This window comes from Hipposideros armiger, unplaced genomic scaffold, assembly GCF_001890085.2.
Source record: "Hipposideros armiger isolate ML-2016 unplaced genomic scaffold, ASM189008v1 scaffold_186, whole genome shotgun sequence".
Taxonomy (NCBI): Eukaryota; Metazoa; Chordata; class Mammalia; order Chiroptera; family Hipposideridae; genus Hipposideros; species Hipposideros armiger.
This window is the reverse complement of record NW_017731536.1, coordinates 149717-174039: the sequence shown is the minus strand read 5'-3', so window position 1 is coordinate 174039 and position 24323 is coordinate 149717. Positions and strand designations below refer to the sequence as shown.

At 40.2% G+C, this 24323-nt stretch overlaps 1 protein-coding gene across 1 annotated transcript in view; it reads left to right on the top strand.

Moving 5' to 3' along the window:
• Window positions 1-24323, top strand: part of PSTPIP2 (proline-serine-threonine phosphatase interacting protein 2) — a 68355-nt gene extending 44032 nt beyond the window's left edge. The window contains exons 4-14 of the mRNA XM_019652713.1: window positions 1333-1439; window positions 6084-6146; window positions 11779-11877; window positions 12456-12501; window positions 13395-13474; window positions 16795-16893; window positions 17686-17782; window positions 17892-17973; window positions 19307-19341; window positions 20436-20493; window positions 22662-24323. Coding sequence (XP_019508258.1) covers window positions 1333-1439; window positions 6084-6146; window positions 11779-11877; window positions 12456-12501; window positions 13395-13474; window positions 16795-16893; window positions 17686-17782; window positions 17892-17973; window positions 19307-19341; window positions 20436-20485 — 758 coding nt within the window. The 3' untranslated portion in view covers window positions 20486-20493; window positions 22662-24323. The remainder of the gene's footprint in view (window positions 1-1332; window positions 1440-6083; window positions 6147-11778; window positions 11878-12455; window positions 12502-13394; window positions 13475-16794; window positions 16894-17685; window positions 17783-17891; window positions 17974-19306; window positions 19342-20435; window positions 20494-22661) is intronic.

Genomic DNA, 24323 nt, shown 5'->3' with positions numbered 1-24323 from the left:
GAGCTCTTAACCAACTGAGCCACTCAGCCGGCCCTTGAAAAACATCAATTTTTAATCATGCTAGCAATTTGGTACATATCTTTCCAGACCTTTTTCTATGCATTTACAATACTCAGTCTCTCTCCCTCTCTGCAGACATACACACATGTACAGACATGAGTGAGTTTTTATATAATGAGATTATATCATACATACATCTCTACAGTTTGCTTTTTCACTTAACAATATAGCATACACGTTTTTCCATTTCAGTTCACATGGATCTGCCTCATTCTTTTAGATTTAAAATTTTTGTTTCTCCAAAATGCCAAGTTTCTTCTAGAAAGGTTGTGTGGAATTTTCCCCCCATCAACAGTGCTGCTTTCCCCCAGGCTCGCCAATACTGCAAATTTTCATGCTTTTAAAATTTTGCCAAATTGAAAGGTAAAAAATGATCTATTTCTGGGTTTTAAAATTTTGCATTTTTTCAATAGCTTTAAGGCTGAACATATTTTCAAATTTTTATCGGCCATTTAGCAATCTTTTTAAAATTTCATGTTCTTTAACCAACTTGTTAATCTTGTAATAATAATTTAATATTAATATTATTTAATATTTTAATATTGTAATAATATGATTTGTGTAAGCTCTTTAATATAGCTATTTACCCTTTGTTTTATAAATTGTAAATATTTTCCAATTTGTCATGTATCTTCTAACCTTGTTCATATTATCTTGACACACACAAGCTTAAAGTTTTTTTTAGATCAGATCTATTAGTCTTTCTAGCTTTAATGCCATACTTCAATTTATTTTCTTAGAACAAATAAGATAAAATTTTTTGTTTTTTTTTTTGTTGTTGTTGAGTTAAGCTTTGCTCATTGAAAAGATCTTAGAATCTAAAGGGAAAAAATCAATAATAATCTTTTTATCCAGAGATAACTATCGGTAGCCAAAATTTTGGTGTATGACTTTCTTAAAAATGCTCAGACACATGAGATGTTAGAGATTTTTTGAGGTCATCTAATAAGAAATAAGGATCAAATTTTCAGTTGCAGTGGGATTAGTAATGTCTCTAAGCATGTAAACTCGCTGAGCTTCTCCCTGACCCTGGGCATACACTAGGTTGGGAACAGTTAGTGGTAGGAGGCTAAGCTAAAGATTTGCTGACCTTGATCTTGGTAGCCAGGGCAATGCTGGGCACATGGACGGCCTCAATAAATGGTGACCCATGCAGTCAGTTAATTTAACCACTTGCTCCATATTTTACATATAAAATTTTGTACCGTTTTGTGTATTTGAATTCAGATATGTAGCTCTGGTTTATTGTTTTTTTTCAACTTCTTTTTGCAGAAGTAGACAATGTGGCACAATGTCATATTCAGCTTGCACAAACTCTAAGAGAAGAGGCCAGGAAGATAGAAGAATTCAGGGAAAAGCAAAAGCTACAACGGAAAAAGGTTGGGTTTGCCTGTAAAGATGTTGCCTGTCTTCTGGCAGAGAACCTCAGGCTTGTGTTTCTATTAAACTCCTTGGCTCGGCCTCTGCCCTCATGCAGCCATGCTCTTCTTTTAACCTACGAGATTATGTATCAGGCAGCGACGTGGGGACTCAGTCTAGACCATTATGCCTCTGTGCTCACTTACACCCCAGGCAAGTTGTATTTTAATTCAGGCAGGATTCAGGGGCCCAGCCTGCTTTCCTCTTCTTTTCATATCTGTGCCACTATTGCAATTGACTGAAAGGGAACCCCTCTTTCTTCAACGGAGTCTAGCACATCCAAGCTGGTGGGCTCCCAGACCACACTCTCCTTCCTGGACAAGGCAGTAAGAGAAGTGTAAGAAGTGGAGGAGACTCACGTTCTCCTTCGGGACCATAATGTAGTCCAACCTCCCTATTTTACAAGTAGGGAAACTGAGGCCCTGAGAAAACCAAGTTGTTTCCGTCTTCAAAGCAGATGTGCATAGGCTCTTTTTCACTGATGGGATTTACTCTGACCAACCATGTGGAAGGAGAAGGGAGTGAGCAAGTGAATAAAACTGGCAAACATTTGGGAAGTTATAAGGGTCAATGGTTTTACTTTGACTAGACCAACCACTAGTCTGACTCCCTTCTATATTTTGTTCCTAAAAGACTTGTATATTCAGGGTGGCCTTGAATATTCAGGACCATTCCAGAATTTTTGTTTTATATTTGGTGTCCAAGGTTGGAACCCAGTTTCACATGGGGGACAAACTCTTCCCTATCTGGCATCCAAGGATTTCCACTCGGGTCTCCACAGATAGCGCTGCATGGACTTTTTGGAAACCTTTCTTCATCCTGACCTTTTACTGTCCCAAGGTCATTGTTTTTAGGGTGTGTCCAATAAACAGCCAGCCGTTAAGGTTGATGCTACTCATACTTTAACCTAGCCTTGGTCTTGGCAGCCAGGCCAATGCTCAGCACTGGGACAGTCTCAATAAATGTTGGTGACCAAGTGCAACTTTGCCTGTGGTTCTAAGTCAGTCTATTCCAGCTCTTGGTGGCCACTTGACATTTGGAGTGAGTGGCAGCATCTTAAGAGCCTACCTGCCTGACCTCTATTGTCATTTCATGAAAAGCTTTTATAGCTGTGCCTCTTACTAGGAAGGTAGAGTGGAAACTAAATACCTAAGGAATACCATGTCAAGTGCTTTCACATAAATTCAAGCTTCATGTACCAGGTCTGAGGGGTCCATCTGGCCCAAAGTATTTTTCAGAGCAGAAATAATATGTATATTACACCCAAACACTGAACGGTCAAACTATCTTTGGCTGACAGTGCCAGCCCTGCCCAACTCTCTAGAGTAATCACAATCTTTGAAACAAAATGACTTAGATAACCAGGATCTATGCACACATGATTTCCACTAAGAAGAGAGGAAGGTCATTTCCTCACATTTTCAAGTGACCTGGGTAGCCCTAGTCATTTCAGAGAGAGTTTTGTTAATTTTGCAAGGCTGCACAAACTTCCCCTCCCAAGTTACAAAGAGCAAATTTTCATAGGTAGAAGAACATGTCCTGAGTTCTGTTAGGCAATAGAGCAGCCTGGGCTCAACCAACCACTGTCATCCTCTACACCCTACATAGCATGCTCTCAACAGCAGGAAAATGCCTTCTCAGCTATTGCAAAGAAATCCAAAGTTTATTAGTTCCTTTGTAATTACTTGTGTTACAGAGTAAACTCTGGGTTGTACCACTTCCGTATGTACATACTTTAAAAAAAAAATTCAAACTTTGGGGGAAAATGTGTCATTGTTAACTTCTCATTTTCACTGGTTAAACCCTGCACACGCCTCTGTCTTTCACTTCTTGGAAATTAAGCCATTTCCACTTATCAAGGAAAACCATCAGTTGGCTTCTTTTAGTAAACTGGGGCGGGGAGATGCGAGAAGAAGGGCTGGTCAGACAGAAATTTATGGTATACTCACTTATGCAACTAATGTTGCCTGAGGGTGGTGAACAATATGGACATAGTCATCCCTCCCTCACTGAGTATAGAGCATAGCAAGAGAGATTGATATGACATGGCAATCATGACAAAGTGTGATGAGCCTTAAATGGTAGGGGAGGTTAAGGTGCCGCCTGAACATACAGTGGGGACAGCTAACCTAATCTATGGGGCTGGGGAGGCCTCCTGGAGGAAGTGACCTTGAAGCTAAAGTGAAAGGCAGTGGAGGTGAGGGCTGTGAGAGAAGAGGCTGTCACCCCTGGGGGTTGGCAGGTAGGGAGGGGTCTCTGGAGCCATTCCCAGGAGGCTTGATATCTTCCTTTCCCAGCCGAGAATGGCCTAAGTCTGACGGAGACTGCACATAGTCAGTCACTCTCTCCTCTGATGCCCATATGGTTCCATCATTTCAGCTCAGGTTGGGATGATCAGGGCAGGATTTTGTCCTGCCTGGGTAGAGAGGCACCTGCTTTGTTACAGAATGATGCTTCTAGTTTTCAGAATAAAGTTTGAGTGGCTAGACAGACCACTAAGCAGCGATTTCAGTAATTTACTGCAGGGTCATTTTGGTCATTTATAAATTTCTTCTTCCTTTTCCCTTTCCTCTTCTCCCCACCCTATAGCAGAGATGATTGTGTTTTGCACTACTTTAAGTTGTCAATAACAAAACAATCAAATTTTCATTGGATTTGGTCCAATGAAAGTCTGAGTCCTAAAAGAAGTACTTCCCCAAGGAGACCTGAAAGAGAACATTTGACTTACTGGGACCACCATGAGTAGGGTACCCTGTAAGTGAACATGGACGTGAGGAGACTTAAATCAAGGAGCACTAGCAGACAGAGCAGGACTTGGTGTCACTGAGTGACCTCGAGCAAAAACTATCACCATCACCTCTTGGGACCCAGGGGTCATGCCTGTCAGGTTTGAGAGTAGGACTACTGCTCTCTAGGATTCTGCCATCCTATAGATGCCAGGGACCCTACAGATGCCAGAGAGGGGAATGATATGAAGTTAAAAGGTTTGGCTCATAGTAGAACTGTGTAGCCATAGAAGGGAGAGAGAGGTGTTTGAAGCAAGTGCTATGTAGAACTCAGGGATAAGGAGGCCTGGCTTGGGCCATAAACTATAAAATAGTTGCAGTTCCCAAACTGGCAGAATGGCAGTGTGTCTATTTGGACTGGAAAGGACCATGGAATAGACCACCATTGCTAACTGATCTGCTACATGGAGTCTGGGAAAATCAAGAAAATCAAGAACCATTATTAAATAAATAAACCTAGCTCCTCCTCCTGGCAGAGGCACACAGGGGCTCATGTGAACCACACAGCTCCCTGTCTGTGATCCCCTTCCATGTGGAGATCTTGTTGGAACCCTGTCTGTTTTCTATGTCTATGGTGTCTCCACCATTAGCAGGTACATGGCTACTTCCTGGTCCCTCACTTTCAGTTGGGCTGGAAGATGACTCCTCAGTTCTCTGAGGGCCCCTTGGGCTCCCCAAGAGAATTTCACATTCCACAAAGCTCATATTCAAAGTGAGACCATTCCAAATATCCTATATTGAAAATCTATATTTGTATGTTATGGTAATAGACAGAAACTTAATTTTCCAAAAGAGAAACCACATTTGAATTTCATCTTCAATATTATTATTTTGCATTATATCATTTTGCACAAGAGCAATGTAATGTCCTAGCTCATTTTGAATTATTGCATCTCTTGGCCTTTTATGTACCCATTTGCCTTTATAGAACTACAATAAAGATTATTGTAGTTTGGAATAATGATTAAGAACAAGGGCATAAATCGGGTTCCTGGACTCAAATCCCAACTCTACTAATTGCTGAGAGTTACCTTTGGTAAATTAATCCACCTCGGTTTACTGTCAAGAAAACAGGGATAAGAATATCCAGTTGTTGTGATGGATGAAAACTGCTTAGTATATAGTGATGCTTGATAAATGGGAACTAGGATTTTTATGTCTGAGAGGTACATTTTTATTATTAACTCTATTACTTTGACTAATAAATATATTAATGTCACAGCCACAGCAAAGAAATTGCTCCCAAATGAACTCAACAGAGTAGCTTACATTTCCTGGATTAGATGGAGTAAAAAGTAGGAAAACAGCTTCTTTTAGCTTTCCTAGAACATTTATTCTCTTCTTACTGCCCAGGCTACTTGCTGGTTAGGGGTGTATCATTGATGGATGCCATAGGAGTGAATATTTATAAGTCCCTAATTTAACTGTGTTGACATAAGCTTACAGAATAAAGACCTCCTTTAAAATATAAATGACACTTTAACAAAAGTTTAAAAATCCCTTTTTAAACCAAAGTTCATCAGTAACAGATTTGCTGAAGAGACTGATCTAAGATGATCAATGATTCTCAGTAGTGGCTGCCCAAGTTCAAAGGTGAACCCCACCATTAACCAGCCATAAAACCTTGAGCAAATTGTTCAGCTTCTCTTTGCTGCAGTTTCCTCGTTTGTAAAAAGGGAATAATAAATAGTACATCTGCCTTCTGGGTTGTGTGAGAACTAAATGAGGTAATTCATCTTGAACACTTAGCCCTCGAGATAAGCTGATATTCACAATAACTTGTTTTTGTTATTAATAGTGCCTGTGCTCTCTTCACAGACAGAGCTTATCATGGATGCTGTCCATAAACAAAAGATTTTACAATTCAAGAAAACCATGGATGTGAGTTTCACTTTATTGCCTTTTTCTGAAATCCGGTGCTATATGAGCATATTCCTACTTAAATAACATTTCAATAATGTTATTTATTAGTGCAGTAATTTTTTTAGTGGTTTGGCTTTCCTTCTTTTTTTTTTTTTTAGGATTTTATTGGGAAATCAAGGAAGGGGAGCAGACAAGTTGCTGTTCTTTTATTCTTCCGTCTAGTTGTGGAGGACGTTGCCTCACACTGGCTCATGTTGGTATTATCATTGCGCTCTTCCTGGGTAAGGCAGTCGCTCGCCGGCCATTGGACAGCCGCTTACGGCGGCTCACGGCTGCTCATGCTGGCTGCTGGCCACTCACGGTAGCTCACGGCAGCCTACTGCCGCCCCACTGCAGCCTACAACGTCGCCGGCGACTCATGGCAGCCCAGCGCCAGGTTGAGCTGTTGTTCACCATCTTAGCTGTAGAGGGCGCAGCGTCACTGGCTTTCATGTGTGATCCAAATGGGGCCCTGCTGCTCAGAGCTGGCGTCCCAAGCCAACTCTTAACCAACGTGCCACTGGGCCGGCCCTCCTTCTTTTTAAGGCCTTGGAAATGTTGAGGATGAAACTAGATAGTGGAAACACAATGATGTTATCTTTCTGGTAACCTGGGAAAGTATAGCAAGTCAATTTAAATATTTCAGGCCAAGACACAAAATTATATATACCATATGATGCCATTTATCTTGTTGGATTTGAGCTTTCCTCCCTTGAGTATTCTGAATCTTGATTTCTTAACATTTTATTGAGTGACCCCTTCCTGTTTCAAGGTATCTGCTAATTGTAAAAACCTTCTTTCTTTTAAGTAATTTATAAAAAAAATTCTTAATAGGACAGAGCTAAGGCAGTTTGCTAGGGATCTCACTCTACCTTTTCACGAATCTGTTAACTCTGGATGCAATGAACTCTGTTATTGGAACATCTGTGACTCCATCTTTGTACAGAAGTATCATCATGATATTCTATGATTATGACATGATATTTGGTAACCTGGTCAAAAAAGAAAATGTCACCAATGTTGATGGCAATTCAGTCTGTTCTGTGTCATTTTTCTTGTTCTTTGATACAGATCACCTCAACAGTAATTGATAAATAGGGAATGCTGTCAGTGTAATGCAGAAATAGTGTTGGTTGATATATGATTGTCCCCAGACTTCTTTTTTCCAATATGGATAATTACTCTACTTTTTTTTAAATTTATTTTTATTAGTTTCACTTCACTTTCTAGACCTTGTATGTTTTGAACAACCTGGGGCAAGTTTTCTCTCAATTAAAGAGAAAGCCTTATTGAAATATAATTTTCTTAACTATTACTCTCCCTCATTTAGAGCTATGTAAACATAATTTTGCTTCAACTATCAAAAATAATTTAGAAAACTCAAGAGGAGAAAGACTATTGTATTTACCCATTTTTTTGCTTACTGTGTTCTTTTTTCCTTCTGATGTTCCAAGGTTTTTTTCTTTTATAATTTTCATTTGTTTAGATAACTTCCTTTAGCTATTCTGCAGAATAGGTCTGCTAGTGACAAATACTCATAGTTTTCCTTCATCTAAGAATGTCTTGATTTCCCCTTCATTCTTAAAGGATATTTTTACTGGATATAGGATTGTGTGTTGACAGTTCTTTCAGTACTTGAAAAATGTTGTGCCACTTCCTCATGATCTCCATAGTTTCTGATAAGAAATATGCCATCATTCAAATTGGTGTTTCCTTTTGTTTTTAGTTTTCAGAAGTTCACCACCTGTGGGTCTTGTAATGGATCTGTTTGGGTTTATCATGTTTGGAGTTTGAATCAGCTTCTTTAATCTATCTTTTGCCAAATTTGGAAAGAAATTTTGGAACTTATTTCTATGAGTACTTTTTCTGCCCACCCTCCTCTCCTAGGATTCTAAGGATATGAGTGTTAGATCTTTTTTTATGGTGTCAATGGTTCTTGTGGCTCTGTTCATTGTTTTACCCACCTGTTTTCTCTTTGTTGTTCAGATTAGGTAACTTATATTGTTCTATCTTCCAGCTCTTTCCACCAATTCTTTCTTCTGTCTCTTCCATTCTCTTCTTAAGCCCATCCATTGAGTGTTTTATTTCAGTTATTATGTTTTTCAGTTCTAAAATTTCCATTTGGCTCTTCTTTATATATTTTATTTCTTTTCTGACCTTTTCTATTTATTTGACAAGACACTATTTTTTCAAGTGTGTTTATAATTGCTCATTGAATTTTTTATGATGGCTGCTTTAAAATCTGTCAAATATTTCTAACATATCTTTCATCTTGATGGTCTTTTTTATGCACTTTGAGATCTTCCTGGTTCTTGGTATGATAAGTGATATTCAATTGTTTTTAGTCTTTTAGGTATTATGATAGAAGACTCTGGATCTTATTTAAACCCTCTTATTTAAACCTTTTAGCTGACTTCCTTTGACACCACTCCAGTAGGGGGAGGTGAGGCCCTGCCTCATTACTGCTATGTGAGGGGAAAAGTCCAGGTTCCACCCTTCCACCCTTGGCCTCTGCTGACATCACAGCATATGTGTGGCTTTGTTACTACTGGGAGGTGGTTATTGTTCTAGGCCTCCTCTGACGCCACTCCAGCAGGGAGGGGTGTGTGTCTCATTATCGCCAGGTGGGGTGGAAGTCCAGGATTCCCACATGGTTTCTACTGGTACCGTGTGTGGGGCTTTGTTACTTCCTGGTGAAAATGGAAGTCCCAGTTTCCTCTTTGTCCTTCTCTGATATCAGCTGGGCGTGAGAGCTGGGTACCTCCTTACAGCTTGGTGAGGGTGGAGGTCTAGGCTTCCCAGTTGGCCTTTGCTGGATGTGTGGGGGTGGGGCCCATTTTTTATGTGGTGTTTAGCTGCAGTAGAATGTTTATTTTCTAAAGGTTTCCATCTTGGTAGGCTGCCCCTTTCTGGTGTCTTGGGCAGAAAGAGCAAGTTTTTGTTGGGCCATTTTTTGTTTTCTTTTGTTTTGTTTTTGTCTGTGCCCATTAGCCTTTCTTGGTTGCCTGCTTCTTTGGCACTCAGTCTGTGTGTGATATGTGTGGCAAAAAGAAAACCCAAGGAGCTAACTTCTAGGTCACTTTTCTGAGACCACAGTCACTTGCCAGTCTGCCTTCTTCTCTCCATCTTTTAGTATTCTTATGTTTGTTTTATACATAATATCCAGGGTTTTCAGTTATACTTGTGTGGAGGAATAGGTAAAAGTGCATTTGCTCCCTCTTCCCAGAAGCCCACATAACCTTTTAAAAAAGTATTTTGCCATGTTTTTAGAGCCATAATTATGATTATATCTCATTAATCTTATGCTACAAATCTAAGACTCTACCTTTAGGAAATCATCCAAAATAAGATAAATAAAGGCATGAACTTGTTCACTATTTATAATGAAATATAAATGATTTAGTAACCAAATAATGGAGAAAGACTAAATTTTTTAACCTTTAAAATATGATTATGAGGAGTATGTGGCAACAGAAGAAAAAAATGCCTAATATGTCATATTAACAAATAATGCAGGATAGTGAAAGCTTGATCACTGACAACATTAACACTTAAGACTTCTTTAGAGCAAAAGAAAAACATCATCTTATACATGGTTTCAAGACGTATGACAAAGGGGAAAAATATTTGTAACTTATATAACTTACAGCCAGTTAATGTTCCTAATATAAAATGAACTCTTAAAAACTAATTAAAGGGCCAGCCGAGTGGCTCAGTTGGTTAAGAGCTGGCTTAAGAGCGCGAGCTTTGAGCAACAGGGTCGCCGGTTCAATTCCCACATGGGCCAGTGACACTGCACCCGAGTTGTGCTGCCGCTGAGCTGCCAACAGGTGACAGGATGGCTTAGCTGGTGTAACAACAAGATTGCCTGTTTGATGGTGGGCTACGCCCACCCGCAACTAAGACTGAACTCAGCACTGTGAGCTGAGCTGCCGCCTGGATGGCTCAGTGGATAGAGTGTGCACGCTTAACAACAAGGCTGCTGATTCGACTCCCACATGGGATGGTGGCTATGCCCACCCACAACTAAGATTGAACACAGCATCTTGAGCTTAGAGGCCATGAGCTGCCGACGGGCAGCTAGATGGCGACTGGCACCCTCCACAACAAAGATTGAAGAACAACAACTTGGCTGGTTCCCTTCCCCAATTCCCCAACATTGTTCCCCTCCCCCAATTCCCCAATAAAACCTTAAAAAAAACTAATTAAAATAGAAAATGCTCTAACAGAAAAGTAAAAGATATGACAAATTGTAGCAACAACATACCTTACTAGTAATGAAATAAATACAAATAAAACAACAGAATTCTAACACTCTCACCTCTAGTGTTAGAAAAGGTTAAAGATATTGCCTAAATTTGGTTTTGGTGAGAGTGTGAGGAAACAGATACTTTTGTAAGGGGTATAAATTGGTGCAGCTATTTTGGAGGGAAGTCTGATGTGTACATATTGTTTTACCAAATCGTTACACTTCTAGAAATTTAACACATATAGATAAATTCATGCACCCCAAGATAAAATCAGAGTATTTTTGTTATTAAAAAAATGGGAACCAAGATAAATGTCTGCCATAGAGTTGGTTAAGAAAATTATGGTGTGTGTGTGTGTGTGTGTGTGTGTGTGTGTATTTACAACCCTTAAAAGTGTTCAGCTACAGAGAGCATGTTTGATACGGAGAAATGTCTGTAACATATTGTTGCAAAAGAAAAGAATTGTGGCATGACTATCTTATGTGCTTGGAATAATGAAAATTACGAAGTTTTATTTCTATGTGTGTGTAGCATAGAGTGAGAAATTGTAAGATTATTTACTGAAAGGTTAACCCCATCTGAACTACAGAGGATGCTGAGAAATGTAGGGAAGCATATGAAATATTGAACAAGCACAAGCCATTTCTGCAAGAGAGTCTTCATTCTTTGTGAAGCAATTTTTTTGTCACCATTTTTACTTATTAGCTAATTGATTCATAGCTTTGCTTCATTTAAACAAATTAAATCTTTGCTTCAATAGTTGAAACAGAAAATTGTTTGATTCACTACCTATAGTGTATGAATTGTTTCCATACTACTGGTAGTCACAGTAGCACAGGATAGACTATCACCTACTTTTAAACTAGCTAAAACAGGATATTTTAAATCCAAAAGGAACATAACCATCTTTAAGCAACAGAAATGATGGTGTTGATACCACGGCCCATATGCTCTGTGAGGCATATTAGAATACTGAAGCATAATTATAATTACCATGACCAAGTGATTGCATCTAAGTTCTGAGGGTTATGAATGTTGTATAAATGTTGGATTACATATTTTATAGTTACATAAGCATTTTGATTTTGCCCATCTGGAATTCCATCTTTTGTTCTAGTCAATTTTGAAAGCTCATGTACTTTGTTTACCAAATAGGAGTTATCATTCCCTTGATCAGGTTGCCACTACATACATAACTTGGCAAAGGGCTAGAGAGATAGATAAAGATAGATAAGAAAGGGCATCTGCCCTCTGAGTGGTCATATTACAGTGGTGATCACAGCCCTCTTCAGGGTGCCCTGTTTTTCAGGGTTATGTTCTACTCACCTATTTTGGTCCTTTTTTGGCTCATAACAACCAAGGCAAAGAAGAACTATGAACAGAAATGCCGAGACAAAGATGACGCAGAGCAGGCTGTCCACCGAAGTGCCAACGTGGTAAACTCAAAGCAGCAAGAAAAGGTACTTGGGAGGGCTGACGGCCTGAAAAAGCTGAGATTTGCTACATTGAGCTAAAGCCAATTAATAATCTTAATTAAGAATGGATCTGCACCCTAAACTCCTGGCAATATCTTCCTGCAGGCTATTAGGATCCTCTGAACCAGAGAAACCCTTGTCACATTTTTGGGGTTTTGGAAAAGCTAGAGAAAGGAGACCATAGAGGAGGGAGTGGGGTGGTAAGAAGTGGGGGAGGGAGTTCTGATTTTGTTTTCCCCCTTCAAAACTCAACTTATGTATTCTTTGTAGCCAGGTTGCCTCCTGCTTGGGAATAAATTTAATTTTACAAAATCTGGATATCAGATTGCCAGCAGCCAGAGGGCAGGGGGATGCCTTTAGGAAGACACAGGGCAAGCTGCTTGGTAGATACTTTCCTATGGCAATAAGATTAGAGGCCAAGTTGAAAGATTTGCTCATGAGTGAAACACAGGGAAAGCTTGGACTAGCACTGGTCTCTTCATAGTAATTGCTTTCAGGTCAGTTCTGCCTATACCGTCCTGGCCCAGCGTTCCTGAGCGCTTACTCTTTTTTTGTCCCCACAGCTTTTTGTGAAACTGGCAACTTCAAAAACAGCAGCAGAGGACTCGGGTGAGTGGGCTGCTCCCAGGGATGGGGGAGGATTGTGGTGGGGTTTACATTATCCTAAATCTGTCTGAGAAAGGTAGTTTTATATACCTTACAGTAAAGAATACATCGGTATACAGTAGGATTTACAAGATATCAGAAGGGAGAATCAGGGAGAAAGGGAGGGAAGAAGGAAAGCAGGGAAGAAGCAAAGGAGGCAGCCGGTTCTGGTCACTGCCTGCTGAATCTGGCTGCCTTACATGTAATTGCATGGTGGTGGGGTGGTGGTGGTGGGCCATGTGACAGCTGCTTTGTAATCAGGTTGATAGACGCGCTCACTCTGATTTATTGGAACATCTGTCATAAAAGCCTGTTTCAGCCCTGATAACTGTTGTCTGCTGTGAAAGAAACAGCCAAGTTGTGAGGCCTTGTCATCATCAAAATATAAGATCCAAACCAGGTGTTTGCAAAGGTTTCTAATCCACAGAGTCCCCTCCAGAGAATAGGCCTCTCACGACTGTGGTTACTTAAGAAAACCCTAACCCCCAAACTAAAGTAACTTGGTGCCTCTTTAGGGCTCAAGGTAGTTCTCTTCTCTGCGTCCCTCGTTGGGTAATGTTCCTGAAAATGGAAAGGGGTGGAAGCTTCTGAGGCCGAATTAAACAAAAAAAAGTCTGGTTGAGGTTGCTCGTATGCTTTCACTTCTCCTTTCTTGGATGATTTCTTGTTAATTGCTTGGTTCAGTGCTTATTTCACAGAGGCCTTATAAGGGGGAGAGATGTAATTATGGCCTTCCAGTGTTCAGAGCTCCGTGGAGCCTTGTGAGCTCTCCACCATCCAAGATGAGTCTGAAGGGTGGGTCTGCGAGCCACCCTCCTGCCTGGTTTCTGAACCCAGGGCCCTCATCTCCATTGCAGACAAGGCGTACATGCTGCAAATCAACACCCTGGATAAGGTTCGGGAAGAGTGGCAGAGCGAGCACATGAAGGCCTGTGAGGTAACCGGAACCAGAAGCTGCTCAGGAGGGGGTGGGCCTTCTTCCTGGAAGTTGCAGAGTCTACTTTTGTAGAAAGGCTTTGGCCCCTCCTCCCCCCTTTATTATTCCCCTCAATTCTGACAGAATTGCTTGAGGGCAGATTAGAAATCAGGTATTTAGGGCCAGCTGAGTGGTGCATTGGTTAGGAGTTGGCTTGAGATGCCAGCTCCAAGCAGCAGGGCCCTGGTTCGGATCCCACATGAGGGCCAGTGACGTTGCGCCCTCTACAGCTAAGATGGTGAACAACAGCTCCACCTGGAGCTGGGCTGCCGTGAGTCGCCAGCGACAGCATAGGCTGCAGTGGGGCTGGCCGGCAGCAGGCGTGAGCTGCCGTGAGCTGCCGTCCAATGGCCGGCGAGCGACTACTTCACCCGGGAAGAGCGCAATGATAATACCAACATGGGCCAGTGAAGCAATGTCCTCCACAACTAGACTGAAGAACAAAAGGATAGCAACTTGTCTGTTCCCCTCCCCCAATTCCCCAATAAAATCTTGAAAAATAAAAAAGAAAGAAATCAGGAATTTAAATGTAGGATGGGAGGAACTTGAATGTTTCCCCCCAAACCTCGTCTTCTGCCCCCTCCCCACTCTGACCATGCTTTTCTATTCTTTTCAAGGCCTTTCTCTAATGTTTGGTTAGCAAGCATGAAACAGATGAATCAAGTAATGGTTAATTCAGTAATTACCTTTCGAGAACATCACATGTACTTAGTATTTGATAAGGAAAATGTAGACAGCAGGTGAGCAGGCTCTAGAATATTTACCTTACTCACACCTTTGATTTCGCCATTGCCTCCATTCATTTTCATCACATGATCTCACTTATATTTTTCCAGAGGAAATAAGACATGACCTGGAAATTTCCTAAAGTTTCGGTCATCCTGTCTATACGTTTTCTTACCACTGGTTCTCAAAGTGAGGTTCCAGGACCTGTGTAGCGTCAGCATTGCCTGGGAACTCCTGAGAGATTCATATTCTCAGACCAACTCCAGACCTACTGAATCAGAAACTCTAGGAGTGGGCCCAGAAACCTCTGTGTTAATAAGCCCTCCAGGTGATTCTGATGCAAAAACATGCATAAGAACCCTTGATCTATGCAAACCCACTCCTCACCTTTTCTCCTTTTATAGCAGAAAACGAGCTGTTCCCACCCTATCGAGATCTCCCACCACCTGGGCTCAGGATCACATCCAGCTGGCTTCCCGCCACCCCTGCACCCCCTCACCTGTGCACAGTTCCCTTTAATGTGAACTTCTATTATTTACACAAACTCAACTCATTCTTGGCTTTAAAATCTATCCACAGCAAGCTGTTGCTTCCCATCTGCTACCCTCTCCTCTCTTCATGGCCAGGCTTCTTTTTTTTAAAGATTTTATTGGGGAATCAGGGAAGGGGAACAGACAAGTTGCTGTCCATTTGTTCTTCAGTCTAGTTGTGGAGGACGTCACTTCACTGGCCCATGTTGGTATTATCATTGTGCTCTTCCTGGGTGAGGCAGTCACTCGCCGGCCATTGGACGGCCGCTCACAGCGGCTCATGGCAGCTCACGAAAGCTCCCGCCTGCTGCCGGCCAGCCCCACTGCAGCCTACGCCATCACCGACGACTCACGGCAGCCCAGCTCCGGGTTGAGCTGTTGTTCACCATCTTAGCTGTAGAGGGCGCAGCGTCACTGGCCCTCATGTGGGATCCGAACCGGTGCCCTGCTGCTCAGCGCTGGCATCCCAAGCCAACTCCTAACCAACATGACACTCGGCCAGCCCGTGGCCAGGCTTCTTGAAGGAACTGTCTCCACATCCTCATTGCTCCTGCCTGTCTCAGCCTGGCATGTCTGGGGTTTGCTCCCCCTGGTCTCTGTGGGGACCCAGGGATCCCATTGGTGTGAGGTCTATCAGGCCTTTGCAGTTTCTAATCTTATTTGACCTATCTTTACCATCTGATACTGTGGGTCATTATCCTCGTTCTACATAAAACACTGTAGAATATGAACGAATATGAACGAATATGAATATGAACGAATAAACTTCTTTCGGAATGCATTGTGGTTACACGTGAATCTGCTTTACTTCTTTATGCACTCATGAAAAAGGCTGGAATAAGGCCATTTTTATAAGGTTTAAGAACATGCAAAGCAACATGGTAGACATCGAATGGAATGTACATATTATAAAAACCTGCATGAGAATTATAAAACTTAGGATAATGGTTATCTATGGGAAGAAGGAAGGTGATGGAGATTGGGCAAAGCACACGGGGCTTCAACAGAATCTGAAGCAAATATGGCCAACATTTTTGACGAAGCTAGATTTTTGGGACATGGAATTAATTGCTCTTATGATTCTGTCTATGTGAAATATTCTCTAATAAAAATAATGTAAATATTAGTATTTATATACTATAAATAAATAGTATATAAATACTAAAATATAATTCTATACAAATACCAAAATATTTACAGGTGAAATAATGTATTTGTTTTAAAATACTCCAGGAAGTAGGTGAGTTGGTAGGGATGTAGGTGAAACAGATTCGGTTGTGAGTTGATAAATATTTACACTGTTGAGAGGTACATTATACTCTTCTGTCTACTCTTGTATATGTTTGAAGTTTTCCATTATAAAAAGTTTTAAGATGTAATAGTGTTGTATTCACTATGTAAAAAATGCATTAATATATAACACTCACTGTTGACTAGAATAGCATCTACTTTATAGAACAGCTTGATTTTCCAAAAGTTGATATTTGTTTATATTTCAAAAACTATTATTCAGGCAGTGACTTAAAAAGAAAACTTTTTTATTAAGGAAAATTTCAAACATACACAAAGATAAAAGACAAGTGCAAGGACGCTCATGTACCCTTCAACTAACATCAACAAACATGACCATCTTGCCAATTGAATTCATTCAGTGGTGTATGTATATGGGACAAATTTTGAATCTGAGGCTCTGGAAGGCTGCCCAGGTGGAGATGCACCTTAAGCAGTTGGAAACAAGAGCTGGAATTCAGGTTACACCTATTACATGGATGTCTGGGTTCATCATAGCCTCTTACCTTCAGAATTATAATCAATCTGGTTTGTGTTAATACCATATTAGAATCCATTTGTATTATTTGCCTGCTATGAGAGTTTATAGTTTTTTCGGTGGTGGGGGTAGTATTCTAAATGGAACAATAAGCTTATCGATGATTGAAGGCTGACACTGTTTCTTAAGTCATAGCCAGTCTAGACAAATGGCCGTTTTCTCTGCATATGTATGTACATGTAGTTATGTTTCTGTAGGTGTTTGAGGCTCAAGAATATGAACGAATAAACTTCTTTCGGAACGCATTGTGGTTACACGTGAATCAGCTGTCGAAACAATGTGTCACAAGCGATGACGTAAGTCAGAGGTATCCATGCAGGATTCATTAGGGTGGAAGGAAGTGTAGACATTTATTAGTTCAGCCCCCTCATGTAAGGCCCAGAGAGGTACAGTGACTTGCTCAGGGCCACACCGTGAGTTGATAGAAGGATTCAGATAAACATCTAACCTGCCTGACTCTTGGTCCACTTTGTTGGCATGACTTCCCCTTAAAGAAATTCAGAGTTAGGGCAGGAGACCAGAGAAGGGAGACCCAATTACAGTTTAATTTGTGAAAGACAGAGATTTCCCAGCATGAAGGTGAGTCCCAGAGGGTCACTTCAGGTTAGCACCAAGCACTAGCAGACTGACCCGTGCCCAGGCTAATGGTCACTCCAGGGATCAGGGTTTACTTTAATGGCATCCCCAGAGTCATTATTCAGGTTTAAGCTCTGCACAGAAATCCTTATGGACTTCCCAGATCTCAGAGGGACAAGAATCAAGTTATCACAACCTTCTTTGCTAAGAAATAGCCACCCTCACTTAGATGAGACATTTACTTTAGGAGAACAATTAAACACGCAGACCTGTAGCCCTGAATGGAAGAACTCCTCTCCAAGTTAAGTAATTGTTTTGCATTTGTGTGTGGCATTGGTCTTGTGTCATGGGACTTAGTATCTATATTCTTTGTCCCATCAGTATTTAAAAAAATCTTTTGAAAACAAAATTTGGAAATGAGTCAGAGCCATTCATCAAGCCTCCTGTTTTAATAAGCCATGTCACAATGTTGATGGACATCCCTCTACCCTGATGTATTTTCTTTTTGTTAGATGTATGAACAAGTCCGTAAGAGTTTAGAAATGTGCAGCATTGAGAAGGACATTGAGTACTTCGTGAATCACCGAAAAACTGGACAGACTCCACCAGGTGACTAGAGCAGTGGGCCTGGGGGTTGATTTAAGCAATTCTTGTCACATGTCATTGAGAAAGGAAGACACCTGTCTCTTAATGTTTTGTTTCTTTATGATTTCTCTAGCTCCCATTCTGTATGAGAATTTTTACTGCCCCAAGAAGAGTGCAGCCCCACCCAGAAAGGCTACAGGGCCTAACTTGGCAAGGTAATGACCGGCTTCCTTTCATATGAAAAAAAATATTTTTAATAAACATTTTTTTTATCATTAGTGTCCTAAAACATTAGAATTGGATCATGTCTATCACTGCATTTACTTAGCAAGGTTGCTAGATTTTTGGAAAAAGCATTTTTAGGACAAATGTGAGATGAATTTTACTAGTCCTAGCTCAAGGAGGACAATATCATACTTGAGTGTGATTATTATTACTCATGCATGAATCCTATAACTTTCTTACAGCCTGTACAGAGCAGGAGTTAGTAAATTCAGCCCCCCCTCCCCCCTGAGTCAAATTTGACCTGCATGTTTTGGTAAGGCCTACAAGTTAAGAATAGCTTTTACATTTTTTAATGGTTGAAAAAAAAATGGAAAGGATACTATTTTGTGACATGTGAAAATTATATGAAATTCAAATTTCAGTGTTTATATATAAAGTTTTCTTGGAACATGACCACACTCGTCTGTTCACAGTCTGTGGCTGCTTTCACACTAGAGTAGGCTTGTGACAGAAATGGTACGTGGCCTGCAAAGCCTGAATCATTTACCCTCTGGCTCTTTACAGAAAAGTTTGCTGCCCCTGACATAAAGGATCCTGAGAGAAGAGAAACTTTTGTTTCATATACAGTCACCTTGACACAGTTCTTTTTTTTTTTTTTTTTCAATGAGGAACAGTATGTTTCTCCAGGACCCATCAGCTCCAAGTCAAGTAGTTGTTTCAATCTAGTTGTGGAGAATGCAGCTCAGTGGCCCATGTGGGAATCGAACCGGCAACTTTGGTGTTATGAGCACTGTGCCCTGCGCTCTACCCAATTGAGCTAACCGGCCATACCTGAAGCAGTTTTTTAAAAAAGATAATGGAGTGTTTGGGAGCAGAGATTGCATGATCCTCACCAATATTTAAGAATGCCAGGCACTGTTTAAAACAGTTCCCATGAATTAGCTCCTTTAATCCTCACAGTGAGGTAGGAGCTGCTTGTAGTTCCCATGTTACATGTAAAGATGCTGCCATACAAGGAGATGAAGAAACCATGCCCACACGGCTATGGTGTTCATTCTGCCAGTCTGGGTCGCGGGGTCAGGACCCTGTGCTGCTGACCACTGTGCCTTCTGCTCCTCAGTGTAACAGAATGTCTGCAACTTAGATTCCAGAGGGTCAGTGTTGCAGATTTTTTGCTTCATCTGAATTTTTTTTGACCCTCCTGCCCCCCACCCCCCAAAGCAGAAACCAGATCTGATTAGAGTGCAATATGCTTGGTGTATGAAGTAGAAACTTAGAAAACCCAGAACTTCTCTGAAAGACTTTGTTTTTCATTTCTTACAGGAGGGGACCTCTCCCAGCTCCTAAACGTTTACCAGGTATGCCACCAAGAAAGACCTTTGGAAATGCTTATGTCTGGTTTTCTTTAAGGTTGAGTAGCTAGAATTTTGAAATAAAGGGAAAGAAGGGAATTAATAGAATCAATTTCCCGAGAGAATAAGTCTATATTAGAATCTTATTATAATACTATGTGTCACAGAGTGGAGTTTGGTAATTGGTGGTCTATTTTATAGCTGATCCAAGAGAATTTAGTTACTGGAGTACCAAAACAAATTTCTTATAAGCCAGTGTTACTTATGAGATTACTTCAACTTGGACCATGAGAACAGCAGAACCGAGATATGGTTTCTTTTGGATTGCACAGAAATATAATTTATAGAAGGCATAGATGTCTAGAACCATGTAACTTAATGTTATATGTTTGTACATTGCCCATAATTGGGTCATTCACTAGTCACTGGTCTCTTTTTTCTCTGAGCTTCTATGATACCTCTGGGAGAACCACACATTTTAGCTTTTTTTTTTTTGTTAGTTATATTCCTTGGATAATTATGAGATTCTTGAGGGCAGGCACTTGGTTTTTTCCTGTATCATTCACAATTCCTGACACAGTACTAAGCACATAGTACTGTGCTCAGCAAATATCTATTATTGGAATAAAAGAAAGATATACCTATCTATGTTCAAGGGAATGAGGGAAGAGACAGCTAATGTTGCATTTAGCAGCTTAGCAACAATTTACTGACTGAAAAAAATTTAGTGGCTGAGCGGCTGAAATTATATCTTTGAACAATATAAGGATTTAAATTATTTTTTTTTCTTGTTGCCTAATAATTACCACTTGATAATGTGGGACTTATTTTTGTTCATTTTTGAAGATGACTTTACTGTGGGTGCTGCTCTCTGGGCAGGGATAAAAAAGGGCAAAGAAATCATAATAGCAATTTCCAGAATATTATCTGATTTATAGTTATGACTACCATTTTTGTAGGTTTTGATACCAGGCATAGTTCCTTCTTACAAAAGAGAAGTCACTAGAATCTCTGCATGGAATGCCTTGATTTTGAAAGGTCTAAGATCTTATCATGGAAGAATGTTGGCTTCAGGTTGCTCTGTGTTCTGCCCTTTGCAGATGATTCCGATTATTCTTTGGTTGATAACTACAGTTTGATCTTCCAGTAACATCAATGGTAAGAGCCTTCAATTTTCCTATTATCAAGTTGCATTTAGACTGGTGATTGTGTTTTTGAAGTCGTTGATGCTTCTTTATAACACCGCTGCCAGTAATGCCATGCATCAGGCTGGCACACTGGTGGATGTAGCGTTTGTGCAGGATGACTTCTCTGGATCCCACCCCTGAAAGGAGGCTGGAGACCAGTCCAGTGGTCTCCGTATTTGAATGAGGTTATTTTCCCTTCATTTATTATTCTACAAGTCTTTATCTCACTCTTGTTAAGTTCTTTCATGGCTATTACACATCTACACTTAAGGCAATGCTCACACATGAAACACACCCGATCCTCACTCCTTCATTCCCAAAAGAGGAAAAGTGAAGTAAGAGGAAGTCAATAAAATAAGGCAAACGATATTCTACAAAGGCATCACATGAGTCATCCTGCACTAGATTATTACTGCTCTGAGCTAGCAAACCGCAAGGATTCCTAGAGCAGAACTACTAAATCAACCGTAGCTGCAAAGACGTCTCTTACTCTTTGGCATTCCAGTGCTTGCAACATGCCCCAAGTCAATGTCAGTCTTCACAAACAGCAAAAAATAAGTGAAACGCCTCATAAAGTGCAATTCTTTTAACCCAAGTAGGCATATCTTGGGGTATGATGGTATATGCATATATGAGCAAAGGAAAGGTCTGAAAAGATATAATCCCAAGCAGGTAATGGTTTTCTTTTTGTATGCCCATGTGTTCTAATTTGTCTGCAATAAACATTTATTCTTTAATTAAAAACTTCATAAAGAGTTGATCCTCTTGCATATTCCTGACCTTAGTGTTTTCCTGGGAGTGATAGGAGAGGTGGGTGGGACTCAGGAAGTCATAATGGAACTGGAATGGCCTCTCTCCTACCCTTCCTGGTTTGGTGTTTGCACATTTGCCATCACTTATGAAACAAAGCAGGTTTTAGCAGTGCTCTTCTAACCTTTCCTGAGGCTATGGTATTCATGTGCTTTATCCTTCAGTGTTCTATACGACCAAAAAGTGCTTAGAAGTGAGCCCATCAAACATTGCTTGTCTTCCGCCCTATAAAAACACCTACTTTGTGACTTATAGCCAATTAGCTAACTAGGACAGGAGTCATATTGTCTTGATTAGATAGAAATAACCAGCTAGTATTATTTATATTTAAACGTAAGTCTTTAAATTGCTTAAGAAGTGAATTTACTATTTAAGGAACTTTGCTGTAAAAGACAATGGACATTGAAGACATAACATACCCCATCTTCTAACTACATATAACTTTCTGATGTGTATGTTAGTCTTTACAATCAGTCGCCATTTCTTCTTCATGTCATAAGCCTCCATCTTTCTCGTGGAAAGAGACAAGGCCCATCTTAGAGGTAGAGCAGCAACCTTGGAATCAATGATTTGGGATTCAAAGGTGAAACCATTCTCTGGAACACCATGTAGATCATGGCGATGGCTAAAGCATTGGCAGCTCCAAGAGTTTCTTTTTATTTTTTATGTCTTTCTTTCTTGCTCTCACCAGTTTGCATAAAGCACATATTTGAGTGGCTCAATAAGTGCATTTGAACCAGCAACTTCAGTTTCTCAGAGCCCAGAAATCTGCTGTTTGAATGCAAGACGCTAATACTAACCCATTTAGTCAAGTTATATTATTTCATTGGTGTTCGTTAGTGTCTGCACCAGCTCAACAAATAGGAATTCAACATAAATGTGCTTAACTGACTGAATTTAAGAGAATTTAAAGAAGGGAGTCTGCCTTCGTAGCTTAGTGAAGCAGCTTGTTACAACATTTAAAATAGTTTAATGAACCTTTGGAATTGAAATTTAAATAGGAAGGTTTAGGAATTTGTGATTTGTTCTGCAGTTGCTGGATTTAGCCACTGTTTCTGTTTTTAATTCTAACATACTTAGGTAAAGACAGATTACAACTTTTGAATTTAAAAATATGTGTATCAAAAAATATAAATACATGTATTATTTACCATAAAGCAATGCTATTATCATTATATTTCATTTTCCATCACTTAGAATACCCATTTCTCTCCCTCTGTTTTCCTTAGCCAAGCACACTTATCCTCATTGAATAAAATCTCCATGTTTGAGCTGGCTGCTGACATGAATGATTAATTCAAATGAAATTTCTTTGTTATTTTCTTTCAGAAAATGAATCGTTTTCTGGCTGGTGCTTCGATGGCATGGAAAGAGGCACCTAGAAGAGCAGAATCTGTAGAAATTATGTGATTCATGAAGACTTTCAAGTGAACGCTTGCTGTCATTTTTTGATATTTTAAATTTATGGTAGACATTTAGTTTAACTTAAGCTAGTTGAGTTCTGCAGTTTCTGAAACAAGTTTACAAATTGCCCCAGACTGAAGAATGATTCTTTCCTAATCAGTTACTAAAGTTGTGAATGAACTGTGCTTTCTACTTGATCCACGACAGTCTCTGGATTTGGAGCCTTGACTCTTGGGATGGGGGGGGGGCAGGGATGGCTGCAAGGGAGCCATCAACCCACATAAAAAGCTCCTTTGGCTTTGGGGCGGCGTGCTATGGAATTTCCACAGCGACACACGCTCTCAGTGGCACAAGATTTAAAATTACCTGCCTTTTTGGCTGGAATACTTCGAGGCCATCTGAACGTACTTCCTCATTTTACAGATGAGGAAATGAGGCCTAGAGGTGTGAGATCCATTTCCTGACTGTTGTCCCAGCTGATTGGGTCCAGAACCAGAACTAGAGTGCGGGCTTATTCAACACCACAGTGCTTCTAACCTTTCCTCAGGCCGTGATGCTCATGTTGAAGTTTCAGATGCCCAATGTTTTTGCTGGCATCTACTCAATTGGGAAAATTACCAGGGTTTAAATGTCAGATTTATTTTTATATGGCTCACTCTGTGTACTGAACTACTGAGCACCACATTTAACTTAATCTAAGCAGCATTGATTGTAAAATACGCCATTATTTGCTATGCCACTAGGAAAGTTGGGTGGGGGAGAGTTGACAATTAACTTGTGACGTTAATGGCCATACCCATTTAAATTTGAGATGCTAAAATGTGCCAAAAAAAAAAAAGAGTACATCCTAGGATCAATGAGCTATGGTATTTTGACTCTATTCCTGAAGAGAAATTTAGAGTTACAAAGCCCGCTCTCAGTCCTGGGTCTCAGAGAATCTTACCCTTGCTAGATCCTGGAATCTTTAAAGTGTTGATCTTGCCCTTTCATAAAAATTGGGGTCTTCCTTTTGTCACCCACAAAGAGCAGGGAGATTATGTACATTTTGTACAACAATGGCACGCTGTGAGAGAACGGTTCATTTTAGTTAATGGTAAGTGAAAATAGCACTGTCACAAAATAAAATAAAATAATAAAATATGTGTAAAATAAAATAGCACTGGCATTTATGTTGTAAAATTTGTTACCACAAAGAGCAGATATTTTCCTCTTTTGCTCTATGCATTAACTTTCCCAGAACTATGGACGAATTGATTGAACGAATATGTCCCTTCTTTTATTGTAAGGCACTACTGAAAGTGGCAGCTTCTTGTCATGACAGGAAAATTGCGTCAGTTGGATATCCTTTTGAGAAACTGAAGTTTGCAAAGGGCCATTGACTTCCCCAAACTGAACAGGCTCAGGAAATTTCCCTTCAAACTCAGAACATTCTATTTTTAAGTACTTTATTTATTGTCAGCAATTCCTCAGGGATGTCACTTTTCTCTCTGTTAGTGTGATTGATGTAAAAGTGTTTCATGAATTGAAAATATTTTTATTTTATTGCTCTTTCAGTTTGATATGAAATAAAGGTTCTTGGTGATTTGG